Consider the following 25,066-nt stretch of genomic DNA (forward strand, 5'->3'; position numbering starts at 1 on the left):
TGGCAGCAGGTTGGTTTGAGAGAACTGAAGACCTTGTCATCTGAGTGGATCCAGTCTGCACACCTGGAACACTGTGGCTCTATCCAAGCCAAAGGGTGATGGGATTGTAGTGTAAGAGGAAAGTATGTAGAGGGAGCAACGGAGGGAGGGAGAGAAGGAGGGAGGGAGGAAGGGAGGGAGGAAGGGAGGGAGAGAGGGAGGAAGGGAGGGAGGGAGGGAGGGAGGGAGGGAGGGAGATCACCCTTGCATCATTTTCAGTAAGACGCCCACTGCTCCAAGCCCCCCCCCACGGCAGAGGGTGATGCTGCCCCTCCCCCTCTACTTCCCACCTTTGGTACAGAACCTAAGAGACTCTGGCATCTGAAGCCTGAAGACTTCAAAGGACAGGGTCTCCCCTTTGAACTCTGAGCACCTGCCGCATTTGACGGGTCCTGCCCTGGGACAGAATGCCTGGTTCTTTGAGGTGTTAAGAAAAAGTTCATGTGCAATGTAGAGACACAAAGGCAGGCAGCGCCATCTTTACTACAAGTACAGCAGGGTTTCAGGGAGAAAGCATTTGCACCCAGCTCAGGACAGTGGTCCCACTTTAGCCAAACTGGCAGAATGCGACCCACAGCAAGAGGCCGGAAGCAAGTTATAAGTGTTACCTGTGTGTCCTTGCTCAAATGTGTAAAGAAATGCTAGGAGAAAAATATACAACCAAGGGTCTCAGTGGGCACCTGTGTGAATCACACTCCAGTATAATGGGGAGAAGCAACAGGGTAAGAATAAAATATCTCAATTTATTTTGACCTGCGTAAAATATCACCACTTAAAACAAAAAATGTAAATATTTTAAAGTTTATGAAAAAACAAACAGGAAATTTGCTGCAATAAAGGATGCTGGAGGATTTGCCTCAACTTTTAGCAGATTAGCCAACAGAAAGATAAACAGGCCACCACCGAAGGCTTAGATAATGTACTCTACAAGGATGAAATAATGTGAACTATCAAAAGCTAAAGACAAAAAATCCTGGTGAAAAGGGAAGGCTCACGTACAGACACACTGCAAGTTGTAATGATTGTGCATAAAAATCAGGGTATCTGACTCTGACGTAGCTCCCAGGTCAACTATCACTGTGTTCTCTTCAAACGCAGGACCACAGTTTTACCTCTGTCCCCAAGTTTGCCTTGGTCCAGTTATAGGAAGCCACCATTAGCAGCCAGAACGTTCCACATGGAGTGGACTGATGATATGCTCTCTGTCCTGAATGTTCTTCCTCTTTTACAAAAAAATTTATAAAATTTCTGTCTCCCAGAAAAGAGAGAGAGAGAGAGATCAACACACCTATCACACACACACACACACACACACACACACACGCACACGCACACACACACACACAAAGGAAACATTGCTGCCTTTGGGATTATGACTCACACGTAAGCTTATGAATAGACAGATTTACACATTAAAAATTAAATATTTCACCATACACGTATGAAAATCGTGACTATAAAAAGCAACTCTAATGGCACATTCTGGCAAGATGTAGACACCATGGGTGGATCTCAAATACTGCTGGCGGCAATGCAAGTGGGCCAACCTCTTTAGAAACCACTAGATAGTTCCCTGTAAATGAGATGTGCATGGACTATGTGACATAATAGTTAAACTCTTAGGCATTTATCCCAGAGATCTGAAAACTTGTGTCCTCAAAAATATCCCTGTGTAGGAATGTTCATGGCACATTTACTCATAAGCCCCAACTTGCAAAGGACCCAAAGTTCTTAGGAAGCTACAAGTCTAAAAATCTCCAGTTTTCCTATAATGACCTCCCACTGCTAGGCTGGAACAAAAAGAATTCATTATTGGGAAAATAATGAATTAGATTTTAGAACATTGCATAAGCCTTTAAGAAGTCAACCTCAGGACTAGGGAAGTGCCTCAGTGGTTAAGAACACTAGCTACTCTCCAAGAAGACCCAGGTTTGATTCCCAAGTGATCCAATACCGTCTTCTGACCTCTGTGGGTATCAGGCAGGCACATGGTGCACAGATGTACTTGTAGGCAAAACACCCAAACACATAGAATAAATAAAAATGTATTTGTTAAGAAGAGTCAACTTCAAAAGATTGTATTTATAAAGTATTCCAGTAATTAAAGAGACAGTTCCCAGAGGACAGGACAAGGTGTGGATGAATCTTAGCACAAATACAGATGGTCCCAATGGGGAGTTCTAGGGACATGGAATATCTGTGTACTTTGACGGCAGTGAGATGAAGTTATATAGAATTTTATATGCACACACACATGCAGATCACGCACATACAAATACACAAACCCACAATACACACATATGCACTCACACACAGACACATATGCAAACACACACACCATAAGTATGTGTACAAAAAGCATACACACACACACATACACACACACACACACACACACACACACACACGTACAAGTGAGTGCAGCTTGGAAGCATAATGTCCTAGTGATAATTCCCTGGCTTTAATATGATGTCACAACTTCATACAAATCACAGTATGTGGAGAACTGGGTGAGATGCATGCAGGACTGCATAAGAGCTTTGCAGCTTCAGTGTGAATTGTTTCAAAATGAATAATTAAATGAAAACAGATGCCCAAAGGGCACAAGTGGACCTGTATAGTTATTAAATGTCCAGGACCCCAGAAAAGACAGATCAGATGGGAGAGATATGATATGAATTGGTCACCATGAGCTGAGAAGCAGCATTCAGACTCCAGAAATAGAAATTTTCCTTAGGCCAGACAGGCCTGGGTGGGGAGAATTCTCTTAAGATTGAACCTGCTAAGTGGGGTAGAGAAAAGGTACTGAAGGTAACCAAGGGTGGAGGCCAGTGGCTGAGTGGAGGAAGGGAAACTTGACCACTAGACTAGGCTTGCAGCAGGATGGAAAGGTGTCTGTGATTACAGGCTGTGGGCTTTGCATCCTGGTGGCTAGTGGGGTCTGCTGTGCAGGAATCTGATCCTGACGGAGAAGGGACACAGCCCAGCACAGGCGTGCTGACTGAGGCTTGAGCTAGAATGATGAGCATGGAACCTGAACCGATGAGTCTAATGGGAAGATTCTGAATGAGAACATCAAAGGTTCAAGTCCCTGGCTGGCTGTGGGTCCAGGAATCTATTCAAACTTTTGTCTGGGATACAGGACCAGTGAGAGTGAGGGATTTCATGTAGGCCATGTGACCACAAGCTGACAAATTGAAAATGCTCTCCAGGTTCTTGAAGTGTGGAAGAAAAGCTTAAAAAATGATAATCTGGGTTTCAGAGTGATCGATAGAATAGTCGACAGGCTGGAATGGTGGGTCATTCCCGGAACCTCAACATATGGGAGACCAGGGTTACAGTTAGACCCTGTCTCAAAACAAGCAATAGACAAATGCCCAACCCAGACAGAAGACCTCCACAATGCTAACACTAGACAGGAGGGGTGGTACGGGAGGGCAGGATCCCTGCAAGTGCAGCTTTCCTACAGAGTCTAGAAAACATGAATCCATTCCACACATGGGTTGCTTTGTTATGACCATACTGTCTAAAACCTGCCACACTAGGTGGCTCCAGGGGTGTGGGCTGAGCTACACTCTCCACATACCAGCCCCTCCCTTCTCTGCTTCCTTGACAACCTCCTGCCATGGCTGTCGTCAAGGTAAAATCAGGTGCAATTCATCCACCATGGCAAGCCACTCTGAGGTCCCCAGCAACGGAAGCAGACGTGGGGCAAAATCACTCATTGTCCAAGTGGCTAAGGCAGCCTCTCTGAGTCCACAGAACATCACCCTACAATTAATCTTGATTGTGGGTCTCAGAATAGCACCCCTGCATCTAGCTGTCGGCTCCTTTGTTCTCCAACTTTCCTAAGCGACGTCACAGTAGCTAAGACCTTGTCTTCGGGTCTATTTATGTTTGAGGGATTTTTATTTAACTCCACTAAGAAGGAAGCTTCCTGTGCCAGCCGTGGTTTTCTTAGAACCCTCTAGAGTTTCAGGCTGACTGAGGTGGATGTCTGAGGGGGTGAGAAGAGATCGAGGCGCCGGCAGTTGCTGCCTTGCTCTGTGCACCCAAACTGTATTGAAAACCCTCTTTAACTGTAAGCTAGATCTTTTCCCACCTTTTTCCTGTTGGTTGAGTCTTCAGGGAAATCAGTGTGCAGTTCTGTGTGTCTGCAGCAGGTTTACTGACATCTCCTTCGATGGAAGGGCTGTGTCTGATTCGGCTTGGGCACAAGGGCTACTGTGGAGCAGCCCACACCATCTGGGAGTATTTTAGTGTCCTCCCAGGTCATCGTGTGCATGAGCCCCTAAACTTGAGGGTTGATGTGCTTGTTTCTTTGCTTGTTTAGGGTCTTTTTTTTTTTCCAAAATCAAAATAGTTGCTGGGTTTTTTCTTTGAGAAATGATGTGTATTTATATTAAGATAAGACAGAAAAATATAATGTAGAAATCGAATATGGTATGATGTGCACTCTTTTTAAAAGATATTTCAACGTTATTTCTTTTCCTTGTGTGATATAGATCATACATAAAGAGATGGGTTGAGAAGAAAGAATTTATAAATGTGCTTTGCATGTATATTGTCATGTTCTTGTGTGTGTGTGCTGATGTTTGGGGGGTTATGTACACATGTGAAGGCCAGAGTTCAATGTTAAGTGTCTTCCTCAGTTCCATTCCAGCTATTCTGTGAGCCAGACTCTCTCATTGAATCTGGGGCTCACTAGTTCAGTTAGACTAGCTGGCCAGTGAGCCCCCATGCCTCTACTTTCCCAGCACTGGGGTTGTAAGTACATGGTACACTTAACTTTATTACATAGGTGCTGAGGACCAAGCTCAGACCCTCATTATTCATAGCAAGCTCTTTAACAACTGGATGATTTCCCCCAGCCAAGATGAGCAAGCATATTTCTTAGAATAAAATTTGATTTTTTTCCATGTATGAGTCCCTTTCTATTCCATGAATGTGATCTGTCATAAATATTATTTTACTGTTATTATTATGAAAGAGAGAATGTATATGTGTGCATGAGCATGTTTGGTCTTTGTTGTTCAGTGGTGTTCCAATACATATGTGTGCCATATGCAGATATGTGGTTGGCAATCCTCAAACTCTCTCCACATTTATTTATTGAAGTGGGATCTCTCTTTGAACTCAAGGCAAGTGAGGAAAGGCACCCAAGGTTTCCTGTGGCTTCCATGCATGTGCATGTAAACACACACACACACACATACACATATACATACACACACAGAGAGAATAAAAAGAGTAGTGTTGTGGACTTCATGAGAAGACAGAATTATATAATGTTCTCAAGTATTCTGAAGCGTTTCAGCTTTTCCTGCCTCTGCCTTGTATGTTAATGCATGTGATCATATGTGTGGGCTTTTATATATGGGATCACATTTTTGGGATCATATGTGTGAGATCCTGCATGTGGATTGTATGTATTAGATCATATTGTGGGATTTTATGTGTGGGTTCTGTATATGGGTTCTATGTTTCGGATCATATGTATGGGTCGTGTGTTTGTGATCATATGTACAGAATCATCTGTATGGGATCATTCCATGTCAGCCTTCATCTGGAAGGACAAAGAACAGTGAAGAGAAAGGGGTCCCATTTCTCGTGCTTCCCCCAGGACTTCTGAACTGTGTAGCTTGAGACAGCATGTCTGGGGAGACCCGAGTCTTTGGGCTCAGGAGCACACACTATGCATGAATGAGCACTCGTTGAAAGCCTGGATCCCGGGATACATGGCTCATTTTTTCCTCATTTTCTCTGGGACTCGATCTTCCTAGCAGGTTTCTGCTTCATTTAGAACCGTCAATACCTCAATTAGTGCCTGCTCACTTCCCTTGGGAGGGACAGTTACACATGTCACTTCACAGGCCTCTGGAACCTAATCCCCACCCCCCTGAGAGTGCCAGGTCATAAAACACCTCCTCATTAGCAGCAGTGTTTGCTGACAAGCCCCTCTTCCTCTGACTTCCTTTCAGGAGGAAACAACTGACATACAGGAGACATTGGAAAGATGCTGCCTGGCTGGTTTCTCTGAGAGTATGCCAGACGTGTGCAGCTGGGCACATGGATTTACATGTAGGATGAGGAAAAGCCTTGGTTTCAGGTGTGTGTGTGTGTGTGTGTGTGTGTGAGAGAGAGAGAGAGAGAGAGAGAGAGAGAGAGAGAGAGAGGGAGGGAGAGAGGGAGGGAGGGAGAGAGGGAGAGAGGGAGAGAGGGAGAGAGGGAGAGAGGGAGAGAGAGAGAGAGGGAGAGAGGGAGAGAGGGAGAGAGGCGTATATGATCCCCTGGCATTTATTCGGAAGCTAGACACACCCTCCACCCTGAAGCATCACTGATAACTGCACTCTAGCACTTGAGTATGGGAAGGCGGTGACTTCATGTCGAGCAGGCTGAACTCCCAGCACCTCCTAAAGCCACGCTTTGTCTGCAGACTCATCCAGGTTGTCTTACGTCTCCAGAGACACTCAACCAAGGATCCTCTCACAAAACCTGTGAAATCTGGCAAGCATGTAGACCTGCAGAACTCCTAAATAAGAAATCTGCAGTTGTGCATTTATTCACAAATACGTGCTGCAAAGACTTGCACAGTGTCTTGGTTTTTGTATAAAATTTGGTAGGAAGATTTTATGATAATTCAAGGGAAAAGAATGTGGTGATATCCTATTGGCTTTCCAAGAGGACTCTGACAGCTGTTTCCAGAGAGACTACTGCTGTGGGTTGACAGAGGACACAGACATGTGCACACATGTGTGAGAGCATGCCCTGCTAGCAGCTGTACCCGCTCATGTACTCTTTTATGAGTGTACCATGTATTCATAAGTGCACTCATGCACGTGTGCATCTGTGCATGTGATATGTGGCCCGTGCTTGCGCTCACAGCTCCATGTGGCTGTGCTCAAAGCCAAGAGCACAGTTATAAAATGGAGAGTAACTGAGGAAGATGCCTGAGGTCAACGCCCTGACCTCTTTGGGCAGGCTCACCCACACATGTTCATACCTAGACACACACACACACACACACACACACACACACACACACACACACAGATTATTCTACAGTTTCAGACCTGCACAGTTTCTCTAATGCTATATCCCTTTCATATGGCTTTTTGTTTTTCCTTCAAGTCTGTAATTGTTGTTGTTTCCTTTTTATTGATTTTATTGAGCTCAACATTTTTTCTCCACTCCCCTTCCCTGCTTCTCCCTTCCCCTTCAACCCTCCCTTAAGGTCCCCATGCTCCCAATTTACTCAGGAGATCTTGTCTTTTTCTACTTCCCATGTAGATTATATCTATGTATGTCTCTCTTAGTGTCTGCATTGTTGTCTAGGTTTTCTGGGATTGTGATTTGTGGGCTGATTTTCTTTGCTTTATGTTTAAAAACCACTTATGAGTGAGTACATGTGATAATTTCCTGTGTCTGGATTACCTCACTCAATATGATGTTTTCTAGCTCCATCTATTTGCCTGCAAAATTCAAGATGTCGTTATATTTTTTTCTGCTGTTTAGTACTGCATATGTTTATATGTACCACATTTTCCTTATCCATTCTTCGGTCGAGGGGCATTTAGGTTGTTTCCAGGTTCTAGCTGTGACAAACAATGCTGCTATGAACATAGTTGAGCACTTCTATATACACTCATTTAAAACTTGTTCCTTGTAGAACAGTCTATAACAGTCTTGGGAAAAGCAACTGGGGATTTAAATCTTAGCTAGAAGAGTTCGGCAAGGCTATGCTGAGTTCATGAATTCATACACAGGTGGGAAAAGCATCAACCATGTGGATTATAATTCTCCCCCTGGTACTTCAGCGCCTCTAGGATCCAAGAGAGTGGGCCTTGCTGCACTTCACTTTCTGAATCATAAAATTGAGGGAGCATCAGCCCCTACTTCCTAGAGTCGCTATAAAGCCTAAACACTTATAGCATTGTGAGCATAGACACAACCCATCATCCTTGTGATGCTAGTATAGCCCGTTGGTAAAGGCACTCAGCAAACAAAGATGAGCATCATGTACAAACACACAAGCATCCCACACAACTGAATCTTCCATGGGAGTGTTAGTTAATGGCTAAAATAAAGAGGGTCTTAGGAATATTGACACAGCTAGAGCCCAGATGTGGACAGAATAGCTTTAAAGGTGAAGTCATTTCTGAAATTTAAAAATTCTACAAAGTATGTCAACACAAATACAGGAAGGACAGAAAACTTGGACATTGCCCCTTCCTAGACAAGAGTCTGTAGGTGGAAGAAGCCCCAAGGATACCTGGTAGAGAAAGGGAGGTTGCCTGCATTCTGCTGCCAGGGACTCAGGTCAGGAGCCCAGGCAGCAAAGCAGTAAAGAATTGTGGTATAGATCACCAGCCAGTGTTTGGAAGGAGGATGACGAGTCATCTTCTGTGTTTCTCCATGACACGCGGCATCTACATGTGAAGTACCTGCTCAAAAGCCAGATCGCAGCCTGGGGCCCATTGATTCACTGTGTCCATCCCCAAGCCACCTGGAAACTGCTGGCTCTGTTTCCATGGAAACTGCTTGCTCTCTGAAAACTGTATCGGAATACTTGATGAGGACAGAAGTAGCTGAGAGAAAATCCATTTCCAGGCTCGTAGAGGGTCAGTAGCAGACTGACATCCATCTCTCCCTGGGTCCTGCAGTTGGTGGCCTCAGCATCCTGGTGGCATTGCCGCAGGCTTCTCTGCAGCCAGAGATGGAAGGCCATGCCCAAGGTAGAGGTCACAGACATCCTATAATCTGATCTTAGAGTGATGAGCCAGGACTTCAGCCATATCCTGTTGGTCACGTGATCTGGTGGCTCTAGAGAATGTGGGAAGGAGTGCCCCAGAGTATGAATTCAGGAGAGCCATTGTCGAGATTGATCAAAGCACCACCCTTGACCTTTGTCTAATCTCCTTCTGCATAAAGTCATACTGCACGGCAAGTTTTCCACTTATTTTTTTTTTTACTATTGCTTCTGCAGGAAATTCAAGTCTATTTACTAGTTTCTCATTTTCCTCTAATTACTAATGAATTTTCTATTAGGCAAAATCAGAATATCTATGTACATAACCAGACAGGAAAGGAAAAAAAAATGATCAGGAAGGAATGGCTTCCCACATCTCCTTGTGAATGAGGGAAAAATACTGTTTTAATATCTCTTGCTTAATATGCATGCTTGTCGTGCAAAATAAATCAAATTTCTTCCAATGGTGGACAAGAAGCAACTTCAGAACGAATATGATATGAAGCCTAAGCATTCTGTGTCATTACCCTGACAGGTTTAATCATGTCAGCCAGCCTGGCACCGCAGCCAGGAAGTGGGGATATTGTCCTTGCTAAAGCCCGGCGTCAAGTATAACCCACTGTAGCTCAGAAACATGGACCTGATTAATGGTTATAATCAAAGTAACTTCATTATGTAAGTACAATAACCCAGCCGAGAAGATATTTCAGTGCAGTTAAGAAGTTATTAATTCCTGGCAGGAGGAATCATTTTCTTTATAGGGATTAGAGATGCCCAGTAGGCAGCCCCACTCACTAAAACTTTTATGAACAATAAGTATTTGGGCAGGAGGCATTTGTGACCCTGCAGCAGTGGTAATCAGGACCTGGGAGTCCACGAGGCCTTTCTTCAGACATCCTGTAGCTGGTGCCTCTGACATAATCTCATTAATTGTCATCAGAGTTTAGGGGTTTGTGGGTCTCTTTGTTCTTACAGATGAGGAAACAAGAGTGGAGCAGAGAATGAGAGGCCCCAAACTGGGAAGGGGCAGGTTGGCTACAGAGCGGCTGGAGGGAAAACAGGCGGAGAATCTTCGTCCATTTTCCTCACACAGTTCTTCCTGCAGGCTTTTAAAACAGCAATGTTTTGTCCATGGAGAACCATAGGAAACTGTTCACGAGCCCCAAAGGATTCTTTGATAGTGTGGTCTAGGCTTTGGTTGAAATATCATTTCTGTTTTTAAAAGAAGAGAATTCTGGCATATACAGTAATATAGATAAAACCCGAGGATGCTATGCCCAGCAGAACAAGCTGGACACTAAGGACAAACACTGTAGGAATCCATTAGTGTGAGGTCCCTACAGTAGTGGCGTTCACACAGACGGAAGTTATAAGCATACAGCATGTGTCGGTGTTAGCTCTCATTGTGGTGAAGTTGTGACCACGTACACAGAAATGTGCTAGAAAAGATGCTTAAGAAGAAATCATTAAAGAGAGTGAGAAGTACTGTCTCAAATACGGTATTCATAAGCATCTTAATAATTAGAGGGTGAGAAGTACTATCTCAAATACGGTATTCATAAGCATCTTAATAATTAGAGAGTGAGAAGTACTATCTCAAATACGGTATTCATAAGCATCTTAATAATTAGCTGCTAATGGGAAGGAGTGAAGAAAGGCCAGTTTCCAGCATTTACCCATTTCAGTGATACAAACACCCCCACCATTGTCAGCGTCAAATTAAGGAGGTCACATCCCTGCCACTGTGCTGTGAATCAGGCGGAGAGATGCCTGATGACTCTCTCTGGCCAGGGGCTGCAGCAACCCTACATGGCTGAATCTTTAAACTGCAAGAAAGTAGGTCAGAAGATGCTCCTAACCCAACACAAGAATGCAGACTTGCTGCGGGTTAGGAGCTGTGGGGTGGCTCCATGGCTAATGAGCGACGCGCATGAACTCATTTCTCCTGATGTAAAACAACACCTGCCTTAATGAGTAATTTTGCAGGAAAACACATAGTGCATAGCTTTGGCCGGAGCCATCCTGGGTTTGGATTTGCTCTGAGGCTAGCAGTTTTCTCACAGCCTCTCCTTGGTACCAATTCCTGTAAAAATGACTCCGTCCATTTGTGCTGCTTCAGGAATCATGGCAGAGAGCGTAGCTGCCCTGACATGCTGTCATCTCTTGGCGCCCAGGACTGTGACAAGTGAAAAGGTCGCTGTGCCTTCAAACATCAGCTCTGAAGAGAAGCCATGGTGATGGCTCATTAAAACAAATGGGTTCTTCTGACCATTCTAAGCAGGATGGGAAAACTCAGGCTGGCTGAGCGTTTCTGACTGAATGCTGGCTTCATTACCAGAATTTAAAGCCCCGTCTTGATGGGACTCTCACCCGAAAGAGAAATATGACTAAAAGTGAGGATAGTCACTGGTAGAATAGTATCAGTGAGTAAAATCCCAAGCTGCATGGTTTCTTGAAACATGTCTCCCACACAATGTGAAATAAAGCTTGTTACAGCCTGAGAAAGGAAGTGCAGAGGTTCACAAGATGCTCTGCAGGTCAAGGCATTTGCTGTTAAGGTCTTAATGACCTCAGTTGGATCCCTGGGGTCCACATGGAGGAAGAAGAGAGCTAACTCATGCCAGCTGTGCTCAGGGTGACAGATGTGCATGTGTATACACACACATAAATTGTGTGTTTGTGTGTGTGTGTGTGTGAGAGAGAGAGAGAGAGAGGTGAGTCTGTGTGTGTGCGTGTGTGTGCATGCATGTGTGTGTGTGAGAGAGAGGTGTGAGTCTGTGTGTGTGTGTGTGTGTATGAGAGAGAGGGGGGTAAGTCTCTCTGTGTGTGATATTTTTAAGGAAACGGCAAACAGCGTTCAAGTCGTCAAAGCAATGCTTCAGTCTGTCCAGAGCAGCTCTCTCCTCCTCATCAACAGATCTTAAATTGTTGCATTCTGGGGCTCTCCAGCCTTCCCACAGGGTCACCCTGCCCTGTGCCCCTGGCCCAACAAACCCCGAGGAAAACAGGAGCCCTGAACTTATACTGAACTCTAAATACTAACACTGGAAGAAGGAAATCATGGGCAGTTCCCCACAGAAAACCTCTATTTTTCATGTTCCCTTTTTGCAGATACTGTGAAATACTGCCCATGACTGTGAGACACTTAAGACCATAAAGCGTGGAAGATCCATGCAAAGTAGTCATGAAAAAAAAAAATTTCAAATTTAGTCACCACAATGTGTATGACCCTTGAGTCCATTTTGCATAAAGAGCTCGGAAAGCTAACATGAGAACAGATATTATATGGTCCCATTTATGAGACGTATCCGGAAAAGACACAGAGGAGTGGAATGTGGTGCCAGCAAGGTGCCTCGCTGGCTTAGTGGATAACGGCGCTTGGAGCCAGGCATGATGACCTCAGTTCAATTCCAAGGACTCACATGGTAGAGAAAATGCACTCTCACATGTCATCTATGAACTGCACACACACTGTGGCACACACACGCATGCACACACACATGCATATACACAGAAAGAGTGAGAAAAAAAGAGAATAAATATATAAAAGCTAATAAGAATTTTAAAGTAAAATCGGTGGCCCCCCTCAGCCTTGGGGTTGGCACAGTGAAGTTACCAAGTTAGACAGGACTCTTTCTAAAATAATGTAAATGCTACTTAGAAGTTGATGCGGTATGAAAACATGTAACTCTGTAAAATCCTTTTCAGGATGTACATTATATATGTATTTATACCATGCAACATGTGTATACCTGTATGCGTAATTAGTATTGTAGACATAAATATACTTGTACATTTGGCAACACAAACATACCTCTTGAGTTGAGGCAACCTCCCCCCAATATCATATCCCATAGAAAATTCAGGATGTGGAATTGAGTGGGAACATTCACTGCAGAGGTAACACTATCTACCCAACAGCCTGCACTGCAGCAGACCCTGGCTGTCAATAAGTATCTCTACAAAGCCCTGTTTCCACAGAAAGCCGCATTCTGAGGGTTCAGGAATCTTGGAGGAACACAAATTCAAATTTGAACCTAGAAACAAGGGAGGGGGTCTTTCTCCCTAGGATTAGAGATATGGGGACATGTGGGAAACATGAGGATTTGTTTTTAATAGTTTTCAAAGATTCCCAGTCCCTTCGGAGACATTGCATTCCTTACCCCTGTTATTAAATATGCCTCTATGTATTTATTTCTTTAGCCTTGATATTTCAAACTGTGTGGGTGATCTATTATATTGAGTCATTAGAGGCCTACTGTCAATCAAACAGGTTGCTTTGTGCTTGTTAGGGGAGAGCTCATGGCTACCTTCATCTGACTGAAAGCCAACAGAACAGGTGGAAGGTCAAGTCCTTCCAGGGTGTATTCTTGAAGGTCATCCCCACGTTAATTCTGCAGCATGAGTTTACTGCAAATCTAGGTCAGGCTGCGCAAGTGACAGATTCTTGGAGATGGCTTTTCTCTGCCTGTGGCACAATCCGGGGCTGTTTGTAGCCTTTGTCATTTGGGGTTTTTATTTGACTTTTTGTTTCTCATTTTCTCTAAAGGTGAAGGCTTCGAGGCACCTGAGTGAGGAAGTCTGCCTCTTAGCTCTCTGCCTCTCAGATAACCAAAGCACTAATACCACGGCAACTCTCAAATAACTGAAACAGCAACACATGACAACTTAGATATTAAAGCACCTATATCATTGCTTGTAGTTTTCCAGGATCCATTTTGACTTTGACCTGAATTCTCCCTCTCATTTGCTTGTAACTTTAGAATAAATTTCGTAAGATGGTTTTAAAATAGGCTTCCAGAATTCCAGGTGGTTTGCAGAGTTGAGAATGGAGTTTTATGCTACCCATTGCGAAGGGCAAAAACCTACAGATTAAGTGCAAATAGAAGAAAGAAAATGCAGATTTCATGAATAAAGGTTATCTCCTCCTCCTCCTCCTCTTTCCTTCCTTCCTTCCTTCCTTCCTTCCTTCCTTCCTTCCTTCCTTCCTTCCTTCTCTGTAAGCTGAAGATGAGCTTTTGTTGTAAGTTAAGGAAGGAAGGAAGGTTTGAGGTCTCCAGGGAAAGATTTAATAGTGATCTGCACAGTTCATCAGAGAAGTGAGCCGAGAAGAAGTTACCAGGATTGACGTAATTTCATAAATAAGGTTTCCTCCCTAAGGCTGAAGAATCATTTGCCTGTGTGCTGTGGTGACACAGGCCATGCCCCTGGCTCACATCTGGCTCCAGCAGACTTGGAATAGAACTGCAGCCCCTTGAATATGAACCTACTGGGCAATTTTTGCTGTCTTTACCGTTGTTCCTCTTGGCTCTTGCTCAGCAGTTTCTTGGACACATTTTATTTCAAAGAATTTTCTCTTGAAGCATCACTGGGAGTGATGGTGGGGGAATCAAGAGTGTAGCTTTGCTGAGCTGGGCTTGTCTTCTTTGCTTTTTTTTTTTTAGTTCCTGCTATGATAACCTCTTATCCCAACACTACCCTGGCCACTCAGGGTCAAAAGAAGGAGATGAGCTGCACAGCACATGGCGAGAAACCCATCATTGTCCGCTGGGAGAAAGAGGACAGGATCATTAACCCTGAAATGGCCCGTTACCTGGTGTCCACCAAGGAGGTGGGAGAGGAAGTGATCTCTACTCTGCAGGTAAAGATGCCAGATGGGGAGTTCTGGGACAGTTTGTCAGCCTTCTGACAGACGTGTACATGGCTGGAATGACTTGTGAATATCCTGCTGGAATGTTCTCATGACACCCCATTCCTCTGCTGATCTACATGGACAAGGTCACTGAGTGACCTTTAGAAGTAGACTTCAAAGCCACCATCCACAGAGAAATAACAAGCCCTGAAGGAGGTCTCTCTATGAGCATTGTCCTCAGAGGAGTGGGGTGGATGTAAGGCGCATATTCAACAGCATGAGCTTTGAGAAAAGAAAACCTACAATAAAAATATTTTTAAGAGCTAGAGAGCTCTTAATAAGGAGTTAATAGTTAGCCTGAGTTTAGTGCCCAGAACCCACATCATGGCTCACCACATCTGTGACTCCAGCTCTAGGGGATCTAATGCCTTCTTTTGGTCTCCATGGGTTCTTGCACATGTGTACACATGACCCAACACACATACATGTAACTAAACACAAAATAATTTTTTTAAGAAAAAGGAAAAATATTTGGTTCTTTGTAGAAAATCCAATGGAGAGAATATTCCGTCATTAATCTAGAATGCTGCAATCATGTATCTGGATACTGTAGACTTGCATATAATACACATCTCACACATACTTGAACCCACTCTGAGTTGTTCAAAATAGCGAGTACAGTGGAGACATGTAGAGCTGCTGTACTGACTATTTCGGGAATCCTAGAAAGAAACAGCGTCTTCAGAAAAGGCATCGCTGTGTCCGTGGGAACAGAGTGGTGGGTGCAGAGACATGGCTCATTCATAGACGTTTCTTCTGCATGGCTCTTTAAAAATCACACCACGTGGGAAGAGAGACGTGTGTGGAGTATATATGGGCCTGACCACAGCGCCCATGTAAATCAGACATCTAGTCCAACAAGACAGACGGTCCTGTTTGCATGCTTATGATTACATGGAAGTAATTTCCCCTCAAAATGTATAAACGTGTGTGCATTTGTGTAATGCATGCAAGTGTGTATTAGAGTATATCAGTATGTGTTGGTCTGTGGGCGAGCATGTCTTGGTCAGTGTGTCTGCCTGTGAGTGTGCACATGTGCACGTGAGTCTGTGAGTGTGGACATGGGTGTGTGAGGTTGTGTGTACAATTGTGAAACTGGATATGTGTGTGTACATCTTTATTTGCATCTAAGTATACATCTCTGAGTGTGCCTGTGTGAATGTGATTGTGTGTATATCTCTTTGTGTATGTGTGTATCCATGTGTGTGAATGGGAAAGTATGCATATGAGTGTCTCTTTGTGTGTTTCGTGTGATGACAATGTGTGTGGGAGTGTGTATCCATGACTGTGTGTTAGTGTGAGTGAGTGCGAATATGCCTGTGTCTGTGTGTATCTGTGTCCATGTGGGAGTGGGAACGTTCATGTGTGTCTCTGTGTCTATGTCTGTTTTGTGTGTATGTGTCCATGTTTGTAGTAGTAATGAGTGCTGGGAATGGCAGGAAGTCATGTCTGCTGATCTCCAGCTCAAACTACTATCAGAAGTGATGTCTTTTCTGCTTTGCTCACAGATTCTGCCAACAGTGAGAGAAGATTCTGGTTTCTTCTCCTGCCATGCTATCAATTCTTATGGGGAGGACCGTGGAATAATTCAACTCACAGTGCAAGGTAGGATGAACACAGCAAAAGGAATTTGGGAAAAGGTGTGCTGACCTGAGGGATCAGAACGGCCCCAATCAGCTGGGAACACTTTGAGTTCTCAGGAAGTCCTGGCTATGTAGTGTTAGGAATATTTCCTAACGCGAGCTCCCTGACGACGCAAAAATTCCCAATCAAGCCAAATCAAACAAGCCAAATTAAGACATATCCAGGTTTAATGGGAGATCTGCGCTCTCCCGTGGCCCTGAGGGACGCGACCCCCCAGGAGGAAGAAAGGGAGGCCATTTAAGTACCCTGGGGATGGGGTCAGGACCGGGCCTGCTGGGATTTGAAGTACAGACCAGGCCTGGGGGCTGGGATAGATGCGAGGGGCTGGGGCCTACTCTCCCAACTTGACATGTAGGACACTGGTATAAATCTGAATTTTATCAGAGGGTGTGACTGTGTCAGAGTGAAGACCCTTGTGGGGACCAGAGCAGGTGAGAGACCGGAGACTTAGGCCAAGCGCAAACAAGCTTAGCCACTCCGTCTTGGGAGCCTGTGTACAAGACGAGGAGGATGGAATGGAAGTCCACCATCTGGGAATGAACGTGCTGTGAGTCAAAGCAGTGAGGCGTGCATCTCGCAGGTCTGGCCTGGTGCCACACAGGCTGCAAACAGAATCTGTTGGGGAAGTGGGGCAGTGCCTTCTCGTTAATCAGGAAAAGAAAATCGGCTAGCAAACGCTTTCTACCAGGCAGCGCCCGCTAGCTGTAAGCACCTCTCCCACTGGAACTTAATCCAGGCTTGATCTGAACTAACCTCCATCTTTCTGTTGATGATACAGAACCCCCAGACCCTCCCGAGATTGAGATCAAAGACGTCAAAGCACGCACAATCACGCTCAGGTGGACCATGGGGTTTGACGGCAACAGCCCCATCACAGGCTATGACATCGAATGCAAAAATAAATCAGGTAAGGTTTTCACTCTCCCCTTGACTTGTCTGCGTCTTGCATGCCCTCCTGCCTTCCTCCTTGTTTCTTCACTGTATTTCCACAGCTCCCCCATGCACAAATCCCAGAATGCTCTTTCCATTTGGTCCGTGCCTTGCATGAGTATGTCCAGGTTCCTTTTTTCTGTGCCCACGTTCAGTCCCTGTCTAAGTGACCCTGGCAGGACCTCAGCCTTGGTAGGCGTTCCTGCCACCACAGGCTTGCCCATGGGTACCAACAGAAATAGGCTTCTATCCTAGTCTTTCCTAGCTACCAACCTCCTTACCTTCCACTGCTCCAGATAGGTGCTGCCCTGGATTACAAACCTGGGTCTCCCCCGTCCCAAGCTTCAGGCTCCACCATGCCAGTGTCTGCAGGATGTGGCATATGACAAGCCTATGCAGAATGAGGAAGGCCAATCTTCCTTCAAGTGATAATGGCTCTACAACACCCCCTGGTAATGCCCTAGGGACAGGCAAGGAAGCACTCAGCCAGTGCACAGCCAACACATAAAACTGACCTAGCTAGCAGCACCATGGCAGGCATTCTCGCTGGTCTTTTCCAGAGAATACTGCAGTCCCACATGGAATCTTATAGTCTCCCTGGATGAAGATAGAGTGGCACTACTGTGACCTCTTGCCAGAATTTTCCTGTGTCTTATAGAAGATATAGGTCAGGAGAGCAATCTGCATGGGAAGGGTTAATTCACTTCTCAAAGGCACAAGAGCATTTTTTTTTTTCTTTCTAGGCCAATGTGTTGCTTCACATTGCCCTGTCAGGAGTGATTTGGTCTCTTTCGAGATGAGACGTAGCAACAAATCAAACTCAAGACAGCTGGGAAAAGTAGGTCCAGAGGGCAAGATGTCTCACTAGCAGTGTGCCAGGGATGGAACCAGGAATTGGTGAACCAAAGTGAGGAATTAGGAGAGGCAGAATTTGGAGACTCGGAGCGAGTGTCAAGTGTGGACCGATGGTTAAGGATCTTGTTCAGAATAGCTGGTTTGCAATGCACATAAGAACAGGGGGTGGCTCAGCTCTCTGGTCTCAGAGTTTCAGGTGGGAGTATTGCATGCATGCAACCCCAGGTGCAACCCCAGGATGACCCTCTAGGCCAGTAGTGCATTTCCAAGTCACTATGTCCCTGGGAAAAGTAGTGGGGCAGTATCCAGGGCTGTGACAACCAGGCTTCTCCCAAGGCCAACTGGGAGAGAGGATGGCTTTAAAGAAAAGAGATCGTTCAGTGGAGTGAGGCGCAGACTTGCCTGGAAACAGGTGGTAGTGATGAGGGACAGCAGAGATGCAAACAGGCACAGAGTCATTCAACATGACCCAGGTAGCAAGACAAGCCCCACTTTCCCACAGGCTGAGCACTGGCTGCCCATATACCTGGGACTGGAACACATAGCAGCCTCCCACTGCAGAGCAGGCCTGGTTCATGCTGCCTTCAGCATGCCAACATCTGGTGCCCACCCAAACCAACAATAATAAGCATTAGAATCCAGCTCATGCTGGCCCTCTGCTGGCCTTAGCTTCACCTTGCTATTCCTCTATCTGTCTCCATTCTGCTAACCTCATCTGTGAAAGAGGAGACCATTGCAGAGGCCAAGGCTGCCTCTGGCAGAAAGATCTAATTCCCCCCTCTATCATAGGGTCCCACTCTTCCTTGGTGTTCCTTTTTCCTGGCAAGTTCTGTGACCTATATCAGTTGGGCACCTCTGTGTGTATTAACTGCCATATCCACACATGCATGTCACTCCACCAGTCTGGAAGCTGGTTGGGCTCCCTCTGCCTGCTATATTTCCACACTGCCCATTGTTCTGAATACCTGATAGGCAGTGGATGTTAAATCCATATTTAATGAGTCTTTAAGACAGAAGTGCACTTAAAATCCTTCACTCATTCTCTGACACACGGTCACCCCGACAAGTGCAGTCTTTTGTGTGACTCAAACATGCATGAAAATAATTACAAGATGCAGGCCTATAAAAGCTCATCTTGATGGGGTTAATTCACCATCTAAGAAATCTCAGTGCACACCCCTCTCGGCTCCTGACAAGTTTCTCAGAGTTGCGCTTTGCTTTCCTCCTTCCTTCAGGCCCCTAGCTCATCGTACATTATCTAATGTGAATAGAATGTAGAGGAAATATTCCTTGTGTTTAATTTACATACTTGAGCCTCAGAGTAGAAAGCCCTGGAGAGAGGGAGAAGCTGCTCTCCTAATACGTAGTAGCTCCACTCAGTTCTGTAAACCTCGTGTCTGTAAACCTTCCTTGGTAACTTCTGGGTGTGTAAACTTCATTACCATATCTATAAGTGGATGAAATTTCTAGGATAAGTTCATAGAAAACCTATCATTCAGGTTATATGTCTTCCAAGAAGCCCTCCCCACCAGCCATTCCCCTTCTCTACCCATAATCCTGTACTTCTCGGTGGGATCCCAACTAATTAACCCAATCTCTTCTCCACTGAGAATAGACACAAGCTGTCTCCTCGGAGTACCCTGGTGACCGGTCTCTGCACTCCAGGGTTCCTGGTACACATTCTGAGCTTGTAATCAATGTCCGTTGAACCCTGGATCTCCACTCATTTGCAGCAGTGCCACCGTCTTGCAAAGGAACTTCCATCTACTTTTTTGAAATTATTTTACAAAAGTTACATTCAGCCAGTTTACTAAAAACCCTTCACATTCTTAGAAAAGAGAGTTCTTGTCAGTGCATCAGTCAAGGCTGCATCGATCCAGTCCAGGAAACGTGAACTCACCAGCTCTGCAGGCCCACTCCGCCCTGTACAGCTGGAACTCTTACAGGCTGTAGCCTGGGTTGATGCACACAGGGTTTCTTCAGCCCATACACCATCCCTTGGGCAAATGGTCTTCCTTCCATGACTTGAAGACAGATGTCCTTGATTTTTGGTCTCCGAAGTATTAATAATACAAAAGAGCCCCTATCCATGCCTGCCTCTGTGACCATTCACTCTGGAAATACTCAGGACAAAACCATAGGTGTCGTCTTGTAGAAAGCAAGCATTAGAGGGCAGGTGCTTCCCTGCTCCATGTATCTTCTCTATTGCCAGCAGCTCTGTGGTGCTGATTGCCTTTTTCTTTTGATTCTTGGGGACACTACATCTCCTCTACATGGGCAGTTTGGCCTCTGTGACCATCCCCCAACATGTTCTCATAAGGACCCTTCATCCTCATTGGACAATAGTTGTTATATCTGCCCCATTCTCCCATGTTGGAGGACCATAGTCTTTTCCTTCCCTGCCTGCTCTGCAGGCCCCTTTCCTCTCTTCCCACCTCCAAGAGTGTGGAGAACTTCAGCACCAAGGTCAGCGCCTGGCAAACAACAGTGGCTTTACTTTTGTCCCTGGTGACCTGTCATGATCTGGGGTCAAGCATCTGACCTTCAAGCTGATCTGGTTCATAGAATTTGTAAGCTTTCCAGTTCTTTCTTGGATTGTTTGGAATCAGCAGTAAATATTGTACTTCTCTGTTCTCTTCTTCCACCAGCCCCTAGGGGGTCTGCCACTTTCCAGCAGACACTTCTAGTGCATGCTTGATGGACCAGGTCATAGTCTGGTGCCACACTGCTCTCTGAGCTTTACTTCATGCAAACACACAATGCTCTCATCATTTTTTGGCCAGAGCTGCTGCCTTTTATACCTAACACAAATGTTTGTTCAGCATTCCTTCCCACCAGTAAGCCGAGACCTCGCAGGGATGTCATTGTGGTGGAGTAGTCCTGAAGCAATGTCTGGTACTATCATCTCATAAGAGGTTTAGGAGAACTTGTGAAGGCTGTGGAATAAGGATCTTGAGCTTGAGGTAACACAGTTGAGGTCAAATGCCAGCCTCTAGCATCTGTGTGTAGACTGACTCCCTAGACCGCCACACTGAAAACTAAATCCTCAGTTTGTCTGAAATGATTTTGTTTTCCACAGGTGAAAAGCAAATTATGAGTGAAAGGGTGGCTTCTGAGTCAAACTAAAGGTTGTTTTGCAAGTGGACCACCCGCAGGGATTTAGGCTGGGTCAAAGGACCTATAGCTGGTTACTGTTGTGTGCTCAGCAGGTTACATAGTCACCCCCTCCCTGCTTTGGTGTTTTATAGGACTTGGGAGGTTGGGGGAAGAGGCAGGCAGCCTCTCTAGGCTCTCAGTCTCTTCCATGTCCCATAAATGTGGCTGTAGTGAAAAAGTTGTGTCTTCATTGGTCCTTGCACGTCCAGAAACTTGCATATTATTATCTTGATAGAACCATCAACCATTCTAATGCCTGCTTATCCCTGTATTTCTTTGTATCTAGCAATTCTAGTGATTCCTCCCTGTAACAAAACATCTTCTGCAGGAGACCTGATTTTTTTTCTCTATGTGATAGGCTCATTTTTGGACATCATTTTGTTGACATAGATTTCTTCCCCTCATTCATCCTCTGTCAAACTCATCATTTAGTTTTGCCACGTTTTCTCCATGTTGTTACCCTACCCCCAGTCTTCCCAACTCAAAAGATGCCTATACTTCGCTCTTTGATAGTGATGATGATGAGATGATAGTACCAGACATTGCTTCAGGACTCCTCCACCACAATGACGTCCCTGCGAGGTCTCGGCTTACTGGTGGGAAGGAATGCTGAACAAACATTTGTGTTAGGTATAAAAGGCAGCAGCTCTGGCCAAAAAATGATGAGAGCATTGTGTGTTTGCATGAAGTAAAGCTCAGAGAGCAGTGTGGCACCAGACTATGACCTGGTCCATCAAGCATGCACTAGAAGTGTCTGCTGGAAAGTGGCAGACCCCCTAGGGGCTGGTGGAAGAAGAGAACAGAGAAGTACAATATTTACTGCTGATTCCAAACAATCCAAGGAAGAACTGGAAAGCTGACAAATTCTATGAACTAGATGAAATGATTCCCTAAGAAGAAAAATCCTTACAAGCATTCTGGATCCATGCATTTCTGTTTCTTCAAGTCTTGCTTTACACCGAGACAAGGCAGCCCCCAGAAGCTCATCAGTAATGAGGCAAAGGAGTTGACATTTCCAAGACTCCATGAAAATCCTTAAGTGTGTTGAAGGTTGCAGGAGAGGACCAGGTAGTGGTGTATGGGTATATAATCCCTCCATCCACAGCCTCAGGGTTTCTTTTCTCTTATAATCAACAGCTGCTAATGAGCACCCATCTTCAGTCAACTGCCCATCTATTCTAATACAAGAAACTTGGCTGACCTCATATTCTTCTACCAAAATTCTTCTGTTCAAACTGTCGCATATTCCACAATATCCCTTCACAATAGGGAGGTGCTAATATTCAAAATAGATGAGACTGAAAACAGATTCCTGCCACCACAGATTTTGGATGAAATGAGTTTTTAAAAATTGAAATTCATCAAGGTGCTTCTTTGTGGGGTTTACGCTAAGGTTGAACTGGCTCTTGTGGAATGATTTTAGCTTTACCACACTTGGTTTAGGAAGAAAGGGTCAGATATAGTGAAGGGTTTTGCTGAGCTTTTGTGCCTTTTAGAACCAGGGGCCTGGAGTGGGAGCAATGTTTGGAATATAGTTTGTCATGGTGCACTGTAGAATAATGCTTGTGTGTTGCCGAGGCTTCCACAGAACCAGCTTCCATCACGCGTGTTTCCCATCCTGTTCTTCCCCAGGCATATGTGTTGTGTGTTTGCTCAAAGCCCCTTCCCATACCGAGCTCACCTCAGTCCTTTACCTACTGCCATGGGTAATAAGTGTGTGACCCCATGTACCCTCTGGTGACCAGCTCTGACAAGAAGCTGGGGACATTGTGTTGAGATTTCACTTTGGGGGTATTTTTTTTCTTTCTTCCTTTCTTTTTTCTTTTTTTAAAAATTCCTGTTGTGAACTTTCAAAGGCAGAGTAAAAAAAACTCACATCTCTATCTCTTCTTTTTTGAAAAACAAAACCCAAAAGACTCCTGGGATTCTGCTCAAAGAACCAAAGATGTTTCCCCTCAGCTGAACTCGGCCACCATCATTGATATCCACCCTTCCTCCACCTACAGCATCCGCATGTACGCCAAGAACCGGATTGGCAAGAGTGAGCCCAGCAACGAGATCACCATCACGGCGGATGAGGCAGGTAGGTGGCACTGGTTAGAACTTGCCACCCAGTAATCCACTCTTGTGATTCAGACGCTTAAATGTAGAATCGAATCACGCCTTTCCCTGCTCCTGGTGACATTCTTTGATGTGGACTTCCCACGGCCCTACACCTTATAAAATGCCCACAGCACTTTGCCCCAGCTTTGAGATCATTCTTGGTATTCAGATGGTCGAGGTTCTTAATACAGAAGTGTGAATGGAAAAAAATGAGGTGAACAGTGCTGAGGGACTCAGAGTCATGTCATATAATCCATTGGCTTTAGTGCACTATACCCAGATTGATGGGAAAAGGCTAGTGTTTTCCCAAGACCCATGAGGTCAAGTATGGGAGAAAGATGCAAGCTTAAGTCAGAAACTCCAAGAGTATGTCTGTGGGCAAGTGCAGAGGCACAGGTTACTTAAAGGTTGACATAATCACTTTATTGTCCTACCGTGATAAATTATTTCTTATTAAATGTTGAAAGCTTTGAAAATACCTGTAAGCATTTTGAAATGGACAAAGCAATTTATATCATCCTGTCACCTAGAGCTGACATAAGGCTATCTTGACAGAACCTTCTAGATCATTTTCGGGACCTGTTTCATCATTCATACATACATCTAGGCATGTTCCCCAGTATGCTCACCCACATGTGTGCACACACAGACATATTTGTCTACTCCAGCCTGCCTTGATGGAGTTAACTGTTATCAGAAGACTGAAAACTTGGTCCTGGCCAGTGTGTGCTGATTGTGAGCCTATCCCATGGAGGAGGGGAGGAAGCCAATGTCTTTGGGCTTCTGTTGGAAGGAAGCAAGGAGACAATGTCTAGCTTGTTTCTTGGAACGTGAAGAATGACTGGTACTCAAACTTACCTTTGCTTCTCCACTGTCAATCAAAGAGTTGTATAAGTTTAATCTAAGGTCAGACCATCGTCCATCATCTTCCAGTGTCCGTGACACCAGAAGTTGATGTCAACTTCCAGGCAGGTTGTTGTTGACTTCCCACTGCCCACTCTGTATTCTGCATAGACATTATATGCTGAAATGGTCTCTTACAATTCATAGTGGCATAGCCCACCACATATGTAACAGACTCTACGTGGTTGGATGTGCCGGTCATTTTCAACTTTTCTTTAGTGTAAGCCCTGCAATAGTGAACACCATATCATCTTTCATTTGCTCCTTTTTCAAGATTATTTTTCCCATGCTAAATTTGAAGAAGTGTGATTTATGAACCAGCCACAGCATTGTAATTCTCTGTTATATGGTCAATATTACTCTTGAGGAAATAAGTTTAAGTAATGGACACCTTTCTCCCATCCAAGTACTAACCAGGTCTGATCCTGCTTAGCTTCCAAGGTCAAACAAGACTGGGTGTGCTCAAGGCTATAAACCAGGGCCTACTTCTCAGTGCAGGAAGACATCCAATCTTGAAAATGGTTCTTAAGGGTGGGTACCAGGCTGCCTTCATGTTTGATCTTTGGCCTCTGTCTTCACATCTTCTCATCTGTAAAACAGGTGTATGTATGGTTCCTTTTCCTCCTTATGCAGACACTGGAAAACCAAATTCTGAGCTCTGGAATTACTTTGATCTCAGAAATAGCTGAAAACTGAGTATTGACATATATTTCAGCAAAACAGAGTCATATTAAAAAATGTTTACCTACCCTGTCCCTAACTTCCTGGAGTTACAGGATACTGACTAAGTTTCCCACATTCTTTAGCCCACAGTGCACAGCCACACACCCGGTGTCCTCCTGTCCCCTCACAGCCTGCCACTCCCTCTTTCCAGCAGTATCTCCTGCAGCTGTTCCCCTGATGGCCATTAATAGCACTGCTGTTGTTGCAGGCTGTGTCCTTTCCTCTTCACCTCTGCAGCAGCCTCTGGTTGCCATGGCAGCATCTCTCCCTGC

The 25,066-nt window shown here is 45.0% G+C and overlaps 1 protein-coding gene across 1 annotated transcript in view; it reads left to right on the plus strand.

Annotated features, from left to right (window-relative positions):
* Nucleotides 1-25,066, plus strand: part of Dscam (DS cell adhesion molecule) — a 445,545-nt gene that overhangs the window by 306,168 nt on the left and 114,311 nt on the right. Inside the window, exons 11-14 of the mRNA XM_038345563.2 lie at nt 14,233-14,429; nt 15,989-16,085; nt 16,903-17,031; nt 22,981-23,148. Of these exons, the coding sequence (XP_038201491.2) occupies nt 14,233-14,429; nt 15,989-16,085; nt 16,903-17,031; nt 22,981-23,148 (591 nt within the window). The remainder of the gene's footprint in view (nt 1-14,232; nt 14,430-15,988; nt 16,086-16,902; nt 17,032-22,980; nt 23,149-25,066) is intronic.

Source organism: Arvicola amphibius, chromosome 10 (genome assembly GCF_903992535.2).
Source record: "Arvicola amphibius chromosome 10, mArvAmp1.2, whole genome shotgun sequence".
Taxonomy (NCBI): Eukaryota; Metazoa; Chordata; class Mammalia; order Rodentia; family Cricetidae; genus Arvicola; species Arvicola amphibius.